The sequence below is a fragment of the Dama dama genome, chromosome 5 (assembly GCF_033118175.1).
Source record: "Dama dama isolate Ldn47 chromosome 5, ASM3311817v1, whole genome shotgun sequence".
NCBI lineage: Eukaryota > Metazoa > Chordata > Mammalia > Artiodactyla > Cervidae > Dama > Dama dama.
This window is the reverse complement of record NC_083685.1, coordinates 81,463,664-81,479,868: the sequence shown is the minus strand read 5'-3', so window position 1 is coordinate 81,479,868 and position 16,205 is coordinate 81,463,664. Positions and strand designations below refer to the sequence as shown.

General features: G+C 36.1%; 1 protein-coding gene across 1 annotated transcript in view; it reads right to left on the bottom strand.

Moving 5' to 3' along the window:
* The window catches only part of MED13 (mediator complex subunit 13), a 94,182-nt gene that overhangs the window by 65,082 nt on the left and 12,895 nt on the right, over window positions 1–16,205 (bottom strand). Inside the window, exons 4-5 of the mRNA XM_061142687.1 lie at window positions 2,064–2,209; window positions 1,013–1,210 (exon numbers count right to left, since the gene is read on the bottom strand). Of these exons, the coding sequence (XP_060998670.1) occupies window positions 1,013–1,210; window positions 2,064–2,209 (344 nt within the window). The remainder of the gene's footprint in view (window positions 1–1,012; window positions 1,211–2,063; window positions 2,210–16,205) is intronic.

Genomic DNA, 16,205 nt, shown 5'->3' with positions numbered 1-16,205 from the left:
CTGAAAAGTCTAATACATGTTATTGTGTTTTCTTCCTATTTCTGATGCAACTACTCTGGTGATATATTTACTGAAACTGAATATTGATACTCCTTTGATTAAAAAAATAAAGAAGGTAATCTTCATATAACATTACCATATGAATCCATTAAATACAGTGTTGCAAACTCTAATCCCAATCATCTGCTCAACCATATATTCCCCACACTTTCCACATCTCTCTAAGGTGGAGTATACATTTGCACTCATTGTTAGATTGGATGTGCAACTTGCTCTGGAATCTCCATGCATGTGACAAATGCCACAACCCAACAAGAACTTTAGATGCACTTGCAGGATCACTGCAGCCTCTCCTACTTTACGTCCTCTGCCTTCAGATTAGCATGTCTCAAATATAGTTTACCTTGTTATAACTTAGGTACCTGAGGAGGAAGATGCATGTAATACAGCCTACCTAGGCAGAACTGACCTGGACAGAGCTAATCAGCCACAAGGTCTTTAGGTATACATTAGGCTCTGATGACCTTTCAAGTCATCAGAGGCTACAGTTTTACCAAATGTTAAGATACTGCATCACACAGGCTGTCAACTTTCTCACCTCCAAATATTACTCAGTCACAGTTATTTTCTTCTCACCTTTAGCATGCTTCCCTCTAGGTGGGTTATAGTTCCCTTCCCCAATGACTGACTTGGCCATATGACTAGTTTTTACCTAATGAAATGTGAGCAGATGCAACATGCATCATATCCTAGCAGAAGATTAAATATACTTAATATGCTTAGGCTCAGTTCCTATTATTCCTCTGTTCTTTTAAGAATATTATATCCCAGATACTGGATATTCCTTGAACCTAGGTTGCAGAATGAAAAGGTACAAGAAAGTAAAACCAAATGTTTGATGTTAAAAGCCACTAAGGTATTAAAGAGTTATATTATTCAGCTAAATCTAACTAATATATATAGTCACACATTTCCCACTTAGGATTAATACTCAGAATCCCAGAATCCCTACCAACAAGAACTTCTACTGCAGCTAAAGAATCATCTTCCCAATCCATATCTTCCTGTTTTTCTTCAGACATCTCCTTCAAACAAGATGAGATTGGATAGAACTGTTTCCATTCACCAATCAATTTTTTTGTAGCTGAATCAGACATCTTGAATGCCTGTCCTGTGAGAGTGCCATTTAGTCCAAATGGGCTTAAGATAACTAGAAACCCAAAACAGACATTAAGTAAGTAACTAAAGACAATTATACCAAATAAGATGACACTGAATAGTATGGCAAATAATCATGCAATTCAAACAAAGAAAAGTAAACCCATAATGATCAATTCCAGAGAAAATGAATTTACTGTATTTCATTAAGTGAAGATAAAGTATAACACTGAGTTTATCATAAAAACTTAAGATTCTGTCTACCCAAAAATCTCAGATGGATAGTTTCAATGTAAACTGTGAATATCTGTATATCCTTCGATTTCTCTTGGCCTTTCCACTAAGAAAAAGCAATTTAAGGAAAAACAACATATAAGTCCTTATTATATACTGCCATATAAATTTTAAAAGAGCAAATAGTAAGCTTAGAACTAAAACAAGAACACAATGCCTTAGAAAGAACACACCTGTAAGAACTCACAGTCCTTACAAACAAATCATATTTTTCTTTAAAATCATCAATCTTACAAAATTATTTCCTCTAGAGTTCAACCACTTTCATGGTATGAATTATATCAAAAGTCCTATGTACCTACATTAAACATGGCTTATGTGAACTGATAAAAAAAGATAACCTTGAATATATATAACATGTGTACCATCTATAGCCTATTTAAAAGAACATTTTAAAATATGCTAACATTCATGTACAAGAACTTTTAAAAATAATATTTGCATTAAGAATTTATTTAATTGACTTAATACTCTAATGGGAAAGAAGTAAACTACATCAGAACCATCATTAGGCTAAAGATTGGGGGAAATCTCATTAATCTCTACCAATAAGATTTGTTTCTTGAAACAACAATAAAAAATCAAGCAACTATGCCAATAACATAATCTACCTTGAAATGGGCTATTAGACTGTTGGGCAAGGGTGATATGTTCTTCACTAAGAAGGTATACAGGTTGATGTTGATTAATTTCCACACTGGTACAAACATTGCTGTCTCCATGCAAGAAAAAGGTGAAAGAGCAGGACAAGTGTTCACTAATAAAGAAGAAAAAGTAGTATTTTAGTAATGATTTATAGCCAAAAACAAAGTCAATTTGCTTTTCTTTTTTAAGAAGTTACACCACAAAAATGTACATTCTCTTTTACCCAGAAATTCTACCTTATCATCTAAAGGGAAAAAAAGAAATCACAGATGTAAGCAAAGATTTAGCTATAAAAAATGTTCTTCACAGCACTGTTTATAATAGGAAAAGCTGCAAAGAAAGGAACCAGTTAAACAAGTTAGGTACACCCACACATAATGATGACACAGCCACCAAAATAAATAAAGGAGGGGGAGTGGGTTTGATGGGGAAGGTAATAGTACAGTTTAGTATAGTTTCAAAAAAAAATCTATGTGTACGACAGAATTAAAAATGATCTAATGTTTTATTTCCCGTCTAGTAAAAAATAAATACAAACATATTTTATCATATTATTTCTGAAACTCGGCTGAACACAATCAGGCAGCTAATGTGCTGCCCTCCCCCATCCCCAATGAATAGTTATTTTAAAGCAATGGTGAGCGTTATAATTGAAGGTATTCTAGAATCAAAGTTACAAGCAAAATAGAACATCTTAGGAAATTTACATATGACTGGGTATACAGATTGGAAAATAAAAGTTCCCAAGAGGAAAGCAGATATATTCTTAAGATAAAACTTAGAGAAGTCGAGTGGCCCAGGAAAGAATGAGATTATACACTAAGAATCTACTCACCTTATTCCTTCTCCAAACATTTATCCTAAAAAGCTTAAAGAACCAATTCTTTAAGTTATAACCATTAATAAGCTTGAAATCTATTGCATACATCTATAAACCCCTTGAATTTTTTCTGGATGAGACAAGGGCATAATTTAAGTTACAGTAAAAGTAATTACTGTATCTTCCCCATCCCAGTAGCTTTTGCTGTTAAATTATTTCCAGAGTAATTCTGAATGTACACAAAAGTTACAAACATAGAAAGTCCCCATATACCCTTCACTCAGTTATCCCTAACATCTTATATAACCATGCTTCGTTGGTCAAACAAGTAATTAACACTGGCACATCACTACAACAAACTCCAGTTTTTCATCTGTTCACCAGAATTTTCCACTAATGTCCTTTTTCTGTTCCAGAATCAAATCCAAGATATCACAATGCATTTATTACCCAATTATTTTTTTGCTTCAGTTGTATTGAGACATAAGGGATAACTTTCTATAGGAAATAAAATTATTTACATTATTTAAAAATAAATTAAGCTCATTTCTTCTGATTAAAAACCTAAGTCCTTTGGAGTAACTATGGTTGAGTAATTACAAAGACTATAGACATCTCCTTATATTCAGATATAAATGCACTATATATTAAACAACCAAGTGAAGACAAGTGTTACTCCTTTTATTCAAAAAGTGTTTTGTAGCAAAGCACATGACACTATGTTAATCTCAATCATTTAATTACAGCTATGATAAGTGCTATAACAAAAATTATGTACAGGATACTAACAGACTGTCTTAACAAGACCTAAATAATGAAAATAAACTTAGATACATACATTTTATATATATATAATTCCTAAGGGAAAAAGAATCACACTTGGTAACACCATTAAAGTTATTACGTCCTATGATACTTTTCATCAGCCTATCCCCCCCATACCTCTTATTTCTCCAATTTCATTTCTTACTTATCTTTCTCGAATACTTCCCCTTTCTCCCTCAATTGACCTCTCTGCTGTTCCTTAAACACATCAGGCCTTCGTACCTACTACTATTCCATCTGGAACACTCTAGATAGCTATATTCATCTTCATCAACCTTTCTCAGGTTTTTAAACACCTTCTAAGCGAGGTCTTCACTGATCACCCTCCTTTAAATTGTTCTTCTGGGATTTGTTTTGGTTTAAGAAATAATCAAAATCTAACTTATTACACAGTTTATTTCTTATAGTCACCAAGAATGTAAGCTCTACTGGAGAAGGAATCTGTTTCCTTTGTACAATGTTGTATCCCTGTATTGACAGAATAGGTCCTTGGCACATAGTACTAAATACTGTAGAATAAAATCCACATTTGATCTTTTTTTCCCCTAACCATACTCCTTTTCTTATCAAATCTACAGAGTTGTTCAAGCCAGATATATAAATCATCTCAAATTTTTCATTTTCCCCAAACTTCCTACTTTCAACTAGTCCATCACTAATTCCTACTGATTCTAGTTCTTAGATAATTTTTTTTGTTCTTTATCTTTTTAAGGTCTGAGTAGTTGTTAAAATCTCTAATTTACCTTTCTTTACAACACTGCCAGCGATCTAAAAATTAATTCTAATCATGCAACTGGGAGGCTCAAAATCAATTGTTTCTCAATGCCTTCAGGACCAAGTCAAAAAACTCCTAAAACCTTAGCACAGCACTTTAGATCCTTCCACAATCTGACCCTTGCACTAAACTCTCTAGACAGAGATCACTTAATCCACCAAGAATTACCCCTTTGTTTAGATACCTCACATAGGGAGAATTATACGATATTTGCCTTTTTATGACTGGCTTCTTTCACTTAGCATAATGTCCTCAAGGTTCATCCATAGTGTAGCACATGACAGGATTTCTTCCAGGATAAACAATAATTCATTGTATGTATATAACATATTTTGCTTAGCCATCACCCATCAAAAGATATTTGGGTTGGTATATCTCTTGGCTATTAAGAATAATGCTGCTATGAACATGGATGTGCAAAATGTCTTCAAAATCCTGCTTTCAATTATTCTGCATACACACTCAAAAAAAGGTCTGCTGGATCATATGGTATTTTGTTTTCAATTTTTGGAGCAATCTCTGTAACATTTTCCATGGTGACTGTACTATTTTACTATCTCACTAACCGTACTATTTTACTATCTCACTAACCATGCACAAGGGTTCTAATTTCTCTGTCCTTAGTAACATTTGCTATTCTTTATTTCAATAGTAGTCACCCTGATATGATTTTGGGCTTTCCTTGTGGCTCAGCTCGTAAAGAATCTTCCTGCAATGCGGGAGACCTGGGCTCAATCCCTAGGTTGGGAAGATCCCCTGAAGAGAAAGGCTACCCACCCCAATATTCTGGCCTGGAGAATCCCATGGACGACAATCCATGGGGTCACAAAGAGTCGGACACAACTGACTTTCACTTTCACGTTTTTATTTATATTTCTCCGATTAGCGATACCGAGTAATTTTTTTTTTAAGATTTATTTATTATATTTTTGGCTGTGCTGGGTCTTTGTTGCTGCACATGGGCTTTTTCTAGTTTCAGCAAAAGGAGGCTACTCTCTGGGTGTGGTGTATAGGCTTTTTATTGCAGTGGCTTCCCTTGTTGCGGAGCACGGACTCTAAGTGTGCAAATTTCAGTAGTTGCAGCTCACGGACTTAGCTGCCTCACAGCATGTGGGTTCCTCTCAGAGCAGGGACAGAACCATGCCCTCTGCATTGGCAGGCGGACTCTGGATCACCAGGAAAGTCCTGAACATCTTGTCTTATGCTTATTGACCATTTGTATATATTCTGTGAAGAAATATCTACTGAAGTATTTTTCCCATTTTTTTAATTGGGTTATTTGATATTTTGTAGAGTTGTAGTACTTCTTTATAATCCTGGCTATTAACACCTTAGCAGATACATGATTGCAAATATTCTCTTCCAATCCTTAATGCACAAAGAAATTTAGGTTGGATATAGTCCCATTTGTCTATTTTTGCTTTTGTTGCCTATGTTTTTGCACCATAACCATAATATCACTGCCAAATCCAGTGACATGAAGCTTTTCCATTACATTTTTTTCCTTGGAGCTTTATAGTTTTAGGTCTTACATTTAGGTTTTTAATCTGTTTTAAGTTATTTTTTGTATACAGTATAAGATAAGGGTCCAAGTTCATTCTTTTATATGTGGATACTTGTTTTCCCAACACCATTTTTTGAAGAGAATGTCCCTTCCCCACTGAGTGGTCCTGGCACACTTGTCAAAGGTCAACTGAACATATTCACAAGAATTTATCTCTGAACTTTCTGCTCTCTCCCATTGGTTTACCTGTCTGTCTTTATGCCAGTACCATACTGTTTTGATTACTGTAGCTCTGTAATGCTTTGCTCATTCTTCCCTTTATCCAGACTTTGTAGTTCTTCCTATCAGGGGTGAAATACACTTCTCCAACTCTTGAATCAGGCTCGCTTTGTGACTTGCTTTGGCCAAGCAGAAGGATGAAGAATACTTATATATTTCACATATAATTTAGCTTGCCCTCTGGTACTTCTGTCATCACAAGAATATGCCCTGACTGGTTCACTGGTCTAAAGAGGGATGAGAATCATACAAAATACACCTCTACCCACACTACGGTTTACAGTGACTAGACTGACTAATCCCTAGCTGATCTGTAGGTACATTAGTGAGAACATGTAACTGTTTTAAATCCCTATGTTTTGGGGCGGTTTATTACACAGCCGTATCTGATATAAAAAGTGGCACCAAAGGTGAGGCACTACCATAACAAAAACCTAAACATGTGGCATTCAGTTTTGGGATCACAGAATTGGTAGCAAAGAATACAAACACTGAAAAGCAGTCAGGAAAATGGTAACCTATGTTAATATAACATATAAATACTTCATAGAACCTTTGCCTGAAATAATCCGGAATGCAGAAAACATGCCTAAGTGAACTCACTGCAGGGCTGGAAAATAAGTTTCTCAACAAAGCAATAGTGTGGACTACGTTATAGCACAGCTCAAGAAAAATACCAAATCAAGAGTGTGAATCTCAGTGGTTAAGAATCTGTCTTCCAATACAGGGAATGAGGGTTCAATCCTTGGTCGGGGAAATAAATCCCATGTGCCACAGGACACCTAATCCTGTGCACCGCAACTTGAGGGTCCCTGTGCCACAAGAGAAGCCCTTGTGCCGCAAAAAAGACCCAGCATAGTTTAAAAAAGTGTGTAAAATCTCAGACCCCCTTGGTAATACCAAACATTACTCTTAATACCAGCTGAAACATTAGGATTTTTTTTAAAACAGATTTTTTAATGCAATGAATTGAAACACAATTAGAATATACTTCAATTAAAAAAAAAACACATTAGAATGACAGTTCAGGTCCTCTATGCCTATGGAGACAAGGCTAACTTGAATAAATGTGAAACTACTGGCTTGCTAAAAAATAATTTTGGCTTTTTTAGTTAATTATCATTGAGCAAAATGTGCATCTCTTCTTCTGAAAGTGGGACTACTAAAATCAACTTGTTAAAAATTCAACACCTTTGTGAAATAACAAAATTATTTTTCCTACTCCTAAATAAAATATTTCTTTGTAACACAATTAACCACTTATAACAGTTTTATTGAAGAAATCTTTACCACCTTCCTTTTAAAACTCAGTAATATTTGTAAAGCAATTATCCTTCAATTAAAAAAATAAATTTAAAATTTTTAAAAAAGTGATAAAAAGGTGCTGGCAAACCATTAAGGACACGAGCCACATGACCTGGTGTATAATAATAAATGCTCAGCAAAACTTACTGTGTTGAAGGTCTACATGGTAATGGCTTCTTTCTATGTACTCTGTTGTAGTCAAATCTCAACTTTTTCTTTCTTACTGTCTTTTAATTATTATCTAGGCCCTACTTCTCTTTAATTATCTTTCTAAAGCTATTTTTATTAGATTTAATTCAAATGTAAAAATTTGTACTAGGAAAACATACTGAAATGAAATCACGTTGGAACTCTTTTCTCTTTAATCATATGTTTTCATATCTGGAAAGATAAAAAAAAAACTCTTAGAAGGGTTGCTTTCTGGAACAGAGTATTGATGGAAAAGGAGACTTTTACTAATTAATTAATTCAGCAAATATTTATAAAGCACACATTATGTGTCAGACACCATGCAAAGTGTTGGCTATGCAGAGGTAACCAAGATGGACAGAGTCCCTGTCTTCAAGAATTTTACAACCTAGTGGAAGAGGCAGGCCTTTTATGTGCACATACATAAACACACATACATACACATGTGTTCATACACATACATATTTATTTACTTAAAAGACTGTAATGAATGATACAAAAAAAAAGGATGCTAAGAGAGAATTCACTAGAGGGAACTAATTTAATTTGGATGGAAGGCGGTTTAGGGAGAGTGATGTTTGTGCTGAAATTTGAAAGATGCATCAGTTTACAGGGCAAGAAATAGAGGAAAGCATTCCAGGTAGAGGAACCAGCAATGCAAAAGCCCTGGGGCAGGAAGGATTTTGGCTTACTGGAAGAACTGAAGGAAGACCAGTAGCAACTGGAGTACAGATAGGAGTAAAAAACTGGGATTAAGATGGAGAGGAACAAGCAGGTCAGAATATACACAACGAGGCAGTCTGAATTTTGTTCTAAAGTGCAAGGGGAAATTATTGAAGGATTTTCAATCAGAAGAATGATAGTATCTGATATTTTTTTGTTTTTACTTGAAGACCTCATTAATTATTAGAGAGGAGAATCCATAGGATATGTTTGCATGCGTACATGCTCAGTCACTAAGTCCAACTCCTTGCAATGCCATGTACTGTAGCCCTTGAGGCTCCTCTGTCCACAGAATTTTCCTAGCAAGAATACTGGAGTGGGTTGCCATTTCCTCCTCTAAGGGATCTTCCCAACCCAGAGGCTGAACCTGTCTCTCTTGTGTCTCCTGCATTGGCAGGCAGATTCTTTACCACTGAGCCACCAGGACCTACAGCAATAATGGCCCAGGTGAGAGACAGTGGTGACTTGGAATAGGGTAGTGACAGTAGAAATGGAAAGAACATCTGGAATGTGTTTGGGAATTTGGTGATGGATTATATACGGGAACCAGGAGGTCCCTAGAATTAAAGCAGTTATCTGATGACATGAGCCTCAGGGTAGAGCATACAGAAGTCTAGAGAAGGAACAGGTTTGGGGTAAAGATCAAGAAATCAGTTTTTGGACAAAGTAGCTTTTATGATGTGGTGGAGGCTTGGGTTTATATTATATATCTGGGGATTATCAGGGTGTGGATGGTATTTACATTTTTGTGAATGAATGTGATTATCTAGAGAGGGAATGTTGAACAGAGCCCAGGAACTGGCCCTGCTGCTGCTGCTAAGTCGCTTCAGTCGTGTCCGACTCTGTGCGACCCCACAGACGGCAGCCCACCAGGCTCCACTGTCCCTGGGATTCTTCAGGCAAGAACACTGGAGTGGGTTGCCATTTCCTTCTCCAATGCATGAAAGTGAAAAGTGGAAGCGAAGTCGCTCAGTCATGGCCGACTCTTAGCAACCCCATGGACTGCAGCCTACCAGGCTCCTCCATCCATGGGATTTTCCAGGCAAGAGTACTGGAGTGGGTTGCCATTGCCTTCTCCAAGAAACTGGCCCTAGGGAGCTCTAAAAACTGCAGCTTTAGTATAATAGAAGACACTCACATAAGGGACCAAGAAAGAACAGCCTGAGTGTCAGAAGAAGACATTGAGGAGAACGGGTGTTGTGAAAGCAAAAAGCGTTTCAGTAAGAATTAGGCCCATTCTTGTACAGCTGGGATATACGCTTGTGATGTGTGCCTGCTCATTTGCTTTAGTTATGTCCAATCCTTTGTGACCCCAGGGAGTGTAGCCCACCAGGTTCCTCTGTCCATGGGATTCTCCAGGCAAGAATACTGGAGTGGGTAGCCATGTCCTTCTCCAGGGAACATTAGGATTTTTTAAAAATTACTCACAAGCTGCCATATAATTTCCTCAAAGAATGTATCTAAACAAATATATGCAACCAATCTCATTACTAGATGTGAGAATGTTTATGAAGCCATATTTACACTTTTCTTTTGAGTGACCTCTTTTCTGACAGAATTATTCTATAACTTTTAAGGCTAAGGTACAGAAAGTATATATACACAACATCATTTTTAAATAGTATTTTTATCTTAGCAAGCCAACAGTGTTCTGAGAGGGTTATGCCCATTATACATCGCTTGTTGTTTAGGTACTAAGCTGTGTCTGACTTTTACAATGCTGTGGACTGTAGCCCTCCAGGCTCCTCTGTCTGTGGGATTTCCCAGGCAAGAATACTGGACTGGGTTGCATCTCCTTCTCAAAGGGATCTTTCCAACCCAGGGGTCGAATCTGCCTCTCCCGAATGGCAAGTGGATTCTTTACCACTGAGTGATCTGGGACCCCAATTTTATGTACTGACATAAAACAAGCAGAAATCAACTTTCAAAGCATCTATCTCCTCCAAAGAGCGGATAAGAGAAAACACGTGGTGAAAAAAAATTAAGAAAATTTCATATTAAACTAGTTAGAATGAATATATATATTTTTAACATTATAACTGTTTAAAATTTTTTCAGAAAACATTAAAAGATAAATTTTGCCAACAAAAAACTAAGAATTTAAAGGGGAATAACTAAAAACACACTATGTACCACTACAATATTGTAAAGTAATTAGCCTCCAACTAATAAATGAAAAAATGAAAAAATAAAAATAAATGCTAATCATTGCCAAAAAAATAAAAAATAAATAAAAACACTCTATGTCAAGGGAAACATTTACTAAGGAAGTGACTCAAGTAATAATAATCTACACATAGGTAAACTGCAGTTTGATCAAGTTTAAGGTAAACATGCTATACCGATCATCACGAATGCTGTGTGCTTAATCAGTAATCCAACAGCAGATTCCAAAATCTAAATTGCAAACACTTTTAAGAACGTCTGTAAGTTCAAGCAACAACCTAAAACAGTGTATTGTTCTTTATTTTTAATGTTTATTTGGCTGCCTGGGGTCTCAGTGGCAGCACGCAGGATCTCTGCTGACATCATCTGGGATCCTTAGTTGTGGCACATGGGGCTCAGCAGCTGTGGGGCACAGGCTCAGCTGCCCCGTGGCATGTGGAATCTTTCAGACCAGAGTTCAAACCTGTGTCCCCTGCACTGCAAGGCAGATTCTTAACCAGTGGACCACCAGGGAAGTTCACAGTCTTTATCTTTAACGACAAAGAGGCTTGGAGACCTGTATTTTATATCCTCATATTTAATCAATGTACTATAGTTCTTAAAACTACAGCTTTCAACCGTTTCATTTCATACATAAAATATTAAAAGAAAATAAAAAAAATAAAAATAAAAGAAAATAAACTCTCCGCTCCTACTCTCTGTACTACCCTACTTCGCAGCAAGCTCTCAATTCCAGTTGCCTATTTTAGGAAAAACATCACACCATATACTGCTAGCATATGTTTCCTATACAGACTGATCTAATTGTAATAGAAAATGGTTTAAAATAAACCTAGTTTGTGCATGTATAGGAGGAAAAAAACTAAACATTCTAAATATGAGATAAATTCTCTGAAATTCTTACACAAGTATACCTTGCTTTACTGTGCTTCACAGACAACTGCGGGCTTTACAAATTGAAGGTGTGTGGCAACCTGGCACTGAGCAAGTCTGTTGGCACCATTTTTTCAACAGCATATGTTCACATCGTGTCTGTGTGTCACATTTTGGTAATTTTCACATTTCAAACTTTTTCATAATTATTATACTTGGTATGGTGATCCATGGTAAGTGATCTTTGATGTTACTATTGCAGAGAGATTATGACTTGCTGAAGGTTCAGAGAATGGTTAGCATTTTTTAGTAATAAAGTAAGTTATGTACACTGTTTTCTGGAAATACTGCTACTGCACACTTAAGAGACTACAGTTAGTGTAAACATAACTTTTACATGCACTGGAAACCGAATAATTTCCTGCGACCCAATTTATTATGATGTGTGCTTTACTGTGGAGCTATAGAATAATAAGACTCAACACCATCACAATAAAAATTGAGCTGCTATTTTGTAGATACTGACAGAATGACTCTAAGGTTTATGTGCTGCGCTGAGCTTCGTTGTGTCCGACTCTTGGCGACACCATGGACTGTAGCCCACCGGGCTCCTCTGTCCATGGGGATTCTCCAGGCAAGAATACTGGAGTGGGTTGCCATGCCCTCCTCCAGGGGATGTGCCCAACCCAGGGATCAAACCCAGGTCTCCCACATTGCAGGCGGATTCTTTACCGTCTGAGCCACCAGGGTAGCCTATCCCTACTCCAGAGGATCTTCATCTTCCCAATCCAGGAATGGAACCAGGGTCTCCTGCTTTGCAGGCGGGTTCTTTACCAACTACCAGGGAAGCAATTATCTCCAAGGTATACCTATACTAAAGGTAAGCTAGTCAGAAAATATTATAGGCCAAAGTGAAGGTTAGGTAATACCACCATACTAAATTCACAATGGCTTGTCTTTCGAGGAGAGAGATCATTTTACAACACCACTTTATTTTCAGTACTCAGCACTTAGAAAAGTGGAGTTAAAACAAATATGTGCAACTACAATAAGAATCCAAGGTACTGTTAAGCTACCATAAAGTATTATGGAGACTAAAACTGCTCTCCAGGAGCTTTTACTATAATAAGCAAAGCAAAAAGGTAAGAATAAGGCATAATTTTACAGATGAAACCTGAACAGATAATCTGTTATAGGAAAATGTTCCTTAAGTACTGAAATTAAACATAAGATTCTTTTTATTTCTAAGACATAAAATGGAAATATGCTTACAGATTACAGTCAGCTGTACTAATCCTCTAACAGTTAAGTATACTGCTTTAGGAAGTGCTGTATTATCAGCACGTCTGTTGGGCAGGCACAGAAAGATGATATCCCATTTTGCTGGTAGGAAATTCAAGGCACAAAGAAGTTAACTGACTTGTCTTAAAATCATAAGCCTATTTATAAAGGGAGTGTTGACTTACAAGTTCTAGTCATCCTAACAATCAATTAAAAACGGGCAAAGGACTTGAACAGACATTTAAAGAAGATACACAGCCACCCAACAGGTGAAAAGATGCTCAACATCACTAGTCATTTAGAAAATGCAAATTAAAATGACAATGAGATAACTACTTCACATCCATAAGGATGGCTGCTATTTTTTAAAAAATGAAGTGTTGGTGAGGATGTGTAGAAATTGCAATCCTCCTACACTGCTCGCAGGAATATAAAATGGGCCAGCCATAGTGGAAAAGACTTTAGCTATTCCTCAAAAAATAAATAAAAATAGAATTACTGTATGCCCTAGCAAATCTACTTCTTGTATGTTCCCAAAAGAACTGAAAGCAGGGACTTGAATAGATATCTGTATACTAATATTTATAGCAGCATTATTCACAATAGACAAAAAGTAGAAACACCCCAAATGTTAACTGACAGATGAGCAGATAAACAAGATGTGGTACAAAAGTACAGTGGAAAATCATTCAGTCTGAAAAAGAAATGTGGACTTCCCTGATGGTCCAGTGGCTGCCTCCACGCTCCCAATTCAGGGCCTAGGTTCGATCCCTGGTTGGGGAACCAGATCCAACAAGCCACAACTAAAGAGTTTGCAGGCTGCCTCTAAAGATCCAGAATGCTGCGACTAAGACCCAGAACAGTCAAATAAAGAAATATGCAAATATTTTTCTAAAAAGAAATGAAAGTGCAAGCTACAACTTGGATAAGAACCTTGAGAACATGCTGCTAAGTGAAATAAGCCAGACACTAAAGGACAAATACCTTTTGATTTCACTTATGTAAGGTACCTACAAGAGTCAAATTCATAGAGACAAAATGTAGAATGGTGGTTACCTGGGGCTGTGAGGGGGAGAAAATAGGGAGTCATTATTCAGTGGGCAAATTTTCAGCCTGGAAAGATGAAAAATTCCTGGATAGTGTGATGGCTGCCCAACAGTATGAATGTAATTAATGTCACTGTACCATACACTTAAAAAATGGCTAAAATGGTAAATTGGGTTGTCTATATTATACCACACACACACAAAAGAATCCTAGTCATCCTAATACAAGATTTTTATTCCACTGATTTAAATAGTTTTCAAACCTGCCTATCTTTCATTAGAATCGCACAGAGATCTTTTAAAAATTCCAAAGCCTAGACCACATTCCCAGGTTAATACACAGATTATTTTTTTAATCTCTCAAGGTGATTCCATATCCAGACAAGTTTGGGAACCACTGCATTAATCTATATTTCTGTAGCCCTCAGAGTGATTCTTTAAATTCCTTAAATTTATAGGTACAATTTCAGTATCAAATATCCTTACCATATCTCAATGAACAAAAGATGTATATTAAAATCCAGAATATAACACCTTTATCTGTGAATTTTATATACTTCAGCTCCCTTAGTGAACACATTACTTACATTATATAGTAAAGAATACTCAGAAAGCAATGACATTATTTTGGTTTACAACTTCAAGTGCTCAGCAAATATAGCATCTCCCTAGTATTTTTAAGTCTTCTGTTTTACTATTTTCTATAACTTTAAAAAGATGTAGGTGAGACCTCCCTGGTGGCCCAATGCAGATCACATGATGTGGGTTCGATCTCTGGTCAGGGAACTAAGATCCCACAATGCTGTGTGACACAGCCAAAAGATTTTAAAAAATAATAAAAAATAAATAAAATACCACGGAGGTACAGGAGATACAGCAATCTACAGGGCACAATCTGTCTCATTTTTTCATGCCCTATAATCCAGCTACAATACCTGCAAGATGTATGAATTTCAACAAGTTCCTTAACCTCCCTATTCTTCAGATTTAACAACTGTAAAATGGACTAACAGGTCTGTTTTGAAAACTGATTTAACACACATTAAACCCTGATTTCAAACACAGCCTGGTCAGTTATGCTCATGAAAAGGTTTCTCATTCCCTTCTCCCCTTCAGGAAAAACAAATTTCTCTATTATCATTCATATCTAAAATCAACAGTTCAAAAAGACAGATTTGTATGAATCTCTAAGAATCACAGTAAGAAATGACAGTAAGAAAAGCTTAATGGGAAGGAAAAAAAGAGAGAAAAAAGTCTTTCCTCACACTCAATTTTTCTCAAAAATGTTTCTAGAAAGTATGAAAATGGGTAAAACTGACCATGCAAATCCTAATGACTCAAACATCACAGAGAAATTTCATTAGGTCGTAAATACTATAATATCATCACTGAGGACTTCAGAATAATCTTGATGATTGACATTAATGATAGACTAAGCTAAAAGGAGGAAAAAATAAGACAGTAACCATGCCCAACTTAGCAAATAATGGACATCTTGACAGAAGATGGAAGTTTCCCTATTTTTGAGTCTCAAGTACACTCCCAGTTTAGCATACAATTCCAAGAGGGTTCATCACTGTTGATGCAAACCAATATACACATGACTATCAAGCACTTGTAAATGTGGCCAGACCACAGTTGAGATGTATTCTAAAGTACGGAATGCATATTAGATTTCAAAGACCTAGTTTAAAAGAAGTAAACTACCTCATTCATATCATTTGCATATGTAATTACATACTGAAATATTTTAGATATATTGGGTTAAGTATATGAAAATCAATTTCACTTTTTAAAAAACTTTCTTTAAAGTGCCTACTGCAAGATTTTAAAATACATATGTGACTCATACTATATTTCTATTAGTGCCATCTTAGAAGACAAGAAGAAAGGAATTGAGTCCTTAGAAAACATAATAGCTTCCCTAGAAGTTAAAGTTTTCAAAGATATTGAGGAACCCAAAGGATATCCCACAGCTATATAAAATGGCTACTAATATGCCACCTTAAATCTCGTGGTGCTTATATTTAAATAAGATGGAGTTGAAGGGACTGTGTAAAAGCCACAGGGGTATGAAAGAAAACAAAGCTTTACGAATGAAGTTTAAAGTAGTCTTTCAGTTACTGCCCAACCCCACAAAAAAACCCAAAAACACAAAAAACCTTAACTGACTTCTTTAGTGATGCTAAGGCATTATTTTAAGTGTAAAGGCTCTGGTGTAAGTAATATCATCCAAAAGAACTTTCTACAATGATAGAAATATTCTATATCTATACTATGCAATACAATAACCAGCACTCATAAGAGTATTTGAAATGTGGT